At 53.3% G+C, this 3,631-nt stretch overlaps 1 protein-coding gene and 1 non-coding gene across 2 annotated transcripts in view; one reads left to right on the forward strand and one right to left on the reverse strand.

Moving 5' to 3' along the window:
* Positions 1–851: 851 nt before the first annotated feature.
* PTSG_20052 lies at positions 852–925 on the reverse strand. The gene has a single exon. It is a non-coding gene; the product is annotated as a tRNA-Ile (tRNA).
* A 622-nt stretch (positions 926–1,547) lies between these two features.
* PTSG_00458 (ULK/ULK protein kinase) overlaps positions 1,548–3,631 on the forward strand; it is a gene marked incomplete at its 3' end in the record, with an annotated part of 4,785 nt that continues 2,701 nt past the window's right edge. The window contains exons 1-6 of the mRNA XM_004998950.1: positions 1,548–1,571; positions 1,682–2,026; positions 2,218–2,352; positions 2,507–2,593; positions 2,890–3,171; positions 3,436–3,539. Of these exons, the coding sequence (XP_004999007.1) occupies positions 1,766–2,026; positions 2,218–2,352; positions 2,507–2,593; positions 2,890–3,171; positions 3,436–3,539 (869 nt within the window). The 5' untranslated portion in view covers positions 1,548–1,571; positions 1,682–1,765. The remainder of the gene's footprint in view (positions 1,572–1,681; positions 2,027–2,217; positions 2,353–2,506; positions 2,594–2,889; positions 3,172–3,435; positions 3,540–3,631) is intronic.

Below are 3,631 nucleotides of genomic sequence, written 5' to 3' on the forward strand. Positions count from 1 at the left end.
AGTGCACCCCATCACACCCTGACCTCACTTTCTCACACCGTCACTGCCTTCCACCCCCTCCCCCCAAACGTATCCATCTGGTTAATGACAGGCTCGCTCGTCGCCGTTCTCGCCTCTATTCTGGGCTGTTTGTGGTTGTATCTTGCTGTCGTTCATGTGATGACAGTATCTGTACTGAAGCACCAGACCGTACTCTCTTCTCTCTCTTCCCTTTCTCCCTTGCCTCCCTCCTTTCTTGTTTCCGCTCAATGTATAGATGTATCATCTCTATGCTTATTCCCTCTCATCCCAATCCCCTCAAGCAGTCTCTTCCCAGTCTCCTGCCTGAGTGTGTTGACCTCCCTCTCACCCCAAGAGAACCCGCAGCGCAGTCTGCGGGTTGCTCATTTTTCATCTCGTCCTTCTTCTCCCTCTCTCTCTACCTTGCTACTGTATAATCGCCCTTGCCTGACGCTAATTGAGCATGCGTCTCACCCGCGGTTGTCCCACGCCCATTTGGGTTTGTTTGCTTTCTGTGTGCTGGGGGCGCCGATGTGTGTGTGCTTGTGTTTGACGGAGGAAGTACACTGTTGGGTTTTGACCAAAGCAAGACGGCGCGGGATTGTGTGTGCGTGCGCGCGCGCGTGTGTGTGCCAGTGCTTGTAGTGTTTGCAATCAGGAGAGCTCAAAGCTGCAAGCAGACTGGTAGAGTGGAGTGAACAAGGGCAAGGACTGTTTCTTGTTTCTCCTGCTGGCAAGAAGAGAGCGTTGGGTCTCAAGGCAAGCCTGCAAGCAAACAAGAAGCGAGCAAGAAGCAAGGACAGAAAACCACAACAAGCCCAGCAAAAGAAAACAAAAATATAAACAATGGTTGCTCCATACCAGGCTCGAACTGATGACCTTGAGTTTATTAGACTCACGCGCTAACCAACTGCGCCAATGGAGCTTCAATTTGTTGTGGAGAACGGAGAAAATTGCTCATACAATCCAAAGGCACACTTGGTTGTTGATGACACACCACAACAGGCACACAAGCAAGCAACCACAACAGGCACACAAAAAGAGAAGTGCAGACAACACCAAACCTGCCCTGCACTAGTGCCTTGCCCGAGTGTCCAGGTCTTTTGCCTCGGGCACACAGGACACACACACACACACACACACACACACACACACACACACACGCACACAAGGTCTCCACAGCCTCACTTGGCGCCCCTTCCCTCCATTGCCTGGCCATCCCCATCCTGTGGCGAGTGTGGTGCGTCATCAACTTGCCATCCCACCACAGGAGCACCCTCTCTTGCGCTGAGGACCACCCACACTGACTCACGCAAGACATACTGACTCACGCAACGCAAGTCACGCACTCCCTATCACTCCCACAACCGACCCAACACCAAGGCACCAGTGCAGAGGAGCAGCAGTACGGACGCTTCGACGAGGAGCAAGTGAATGCCAGAACGTGGGCAGCCGTGTCTCGCAACAAACCAAGCTCGAGTGCCCAAGGACCAAAGGGCGCGGGGACACAGGGATACGAGGATTCGCAGCTCAACAACCCGGTCGAGCGGGCGCAAGCGACGGTACACAAGGTTCGCTGAACTGTTGGTGCGGACAAAGTACACCTGTGTTGGTGATGCACACACACACACACTCACATACACACACACACACACACACGCATACACATACACATACACAGACCCACTAACACAAACATAAACACACACATCCACCAACACAAACATAGACACACTCACACACACACACACAAACACACACACACATGCATACACATACACACACACACAGGATGGCTTTGTTACAGCGGTTCGAGGAGTTTGTGTTCGATGAGCGGCTTGGAGCTGGCACATATGGGGTTGTGTTTCGGGCTCACTCAGAGCGCACCCCAGAAGCGCCACCCGTGGCTGTCAAATGCGTTTCGCGCGATCGCCTTAACAAGAAGGCCGAAGAGAACGTGATGATGGAATGTCAGCTGCTGCAAGGACTTCGACACCCCAACATCGTGCAAATGCTTCGCTATGCGGTCCGTTTTCCAAAGTCACACGGAGCTTCATGTCATGTCAAAGTGGTTCTGACCGGGCACCTACTTTGTCCCCCTCCTGTCCCTCTGTCGCGTTGTCCACCCACCCTTTGCCGACTGTCAGCGTGCTGTGACAACCACGCTCCCCTCTCTCTTTTTCCACGACCGTGTGTGTGCCCAACCTTCCAATCCAGGCGGACCCAAACTTCCTGTACATTGTGATGGAGTTTTGCTCTGAAGGCGACCTGTCGCAGATATTGAAGCAGAAACACAGGCTTGCGGAGGGTGAGGCGCGGTTCTTCCTGGGTCAGCTGGCCAGCGCCCTTGAGGTAGCTCCAACACCGTGCGCACATCACCCATCGTGGTTGCCGTTCCGCACACATCCACAACCTTGTCTCGTGTTTCTTCCTTCCTTCATCACGCTCACCGCATGCACGCTCCCTCTCCGCCATGGTTGATTCACACCGCGCTACTGCCTTGCAGTATCTTCACGATCGCCAAATTGCACATCTTGACCTGAAGCCGTCCAACTTGCTCATCTACCTGCGTGGAACGCGTCAATTCCTCAAGGTACGTTCACACACACACATACACGCACATACACACACACATACACACACACATACACACACACACACAAATTACCGCCCCACACTTGGATGAACGCAACGCTGAATCCGATGGCCACTCCAGTCATGCAGCTTGCGAACCGCGCCTTCACCACACACACACACACATACATACATACACACACACATACATACACACGCACACACACACACACACACCAGCGCACGTTCACACGTGTTGACTCATTGTGATGCACGCACACAATTGCACACCATTCGCCTCGCCTCGACCAACAGTTGGCCGATTTTGGGTTTGCGTGTCGGATTGGAGAAGACAGCTTCCACGAGTCGCTGCGTGGGAGTCCGCTGTATCTGGCGCCGGAGATGTTGTGCGACAAGAAGTACGACGCACGTGCGGACCTGTGGTCTGTTGGTGTCATCTTACACGAGGTGCTGTTTGGCCGTGCGCCATTCCACTCGGAGACATACCTGGAGCTTATCAAGAAGATCACGTCAAAGTCAAGCATCAAGCTTCCACCCCAGCCGTCTGTCTCCTCGGACTGCCGCGACCTTGTGCTCGTGCGTCGTACATGTGTGTGTGTGTTTGTGTTTGTGTTTGTGTTTGTGTTTGTGTGTGTCTGTGTGTGTGTTGCCTGTGTGTGTGTGTGTGTGTGTGTTGCTTCTCTCTCTCTCTCTGTTGTCTTTTTCTGCACGCGTGTGTGTGTGTGTGCCTGCAAATGTTTTGCTGCTTCCCCAAAACCCCAACAGCACTACTCCACCCCCTTCACTCACTGAACCAACCACCCGCGTCCCTTGTCTCATGTCGAACATGTGCTGTGACAGAAACTCCTGCAACGAAATCCAGACAAGCGGATCACCTTCTCCGACTTTTTCAAGCACCCGTTTGTTGACCTGGACCACGTGCCATCGCATCTCAGCCTCGCAAAGTACGGACTTGCATGTGTGTATGTGTGTGTGTGCATGAATGCTGTGTGTGTGTGTGTGTGTGTGTGTGTGCATGCTGTGTGTGTGTGTGTGT

This window comes from Salpingoeca rosetta (genome assembly GCF_000188695.1).
Source record: "Salpingoeca rosetta unplaced genomic scaffold supercont1.1, whole genome shotgun sequence".
Lineage (NCBI taxonomy): Eukaryota > Choanoflagellata > Craspedida > Salpingoecidae > Salpingoeca > Salpingoeca rosetta.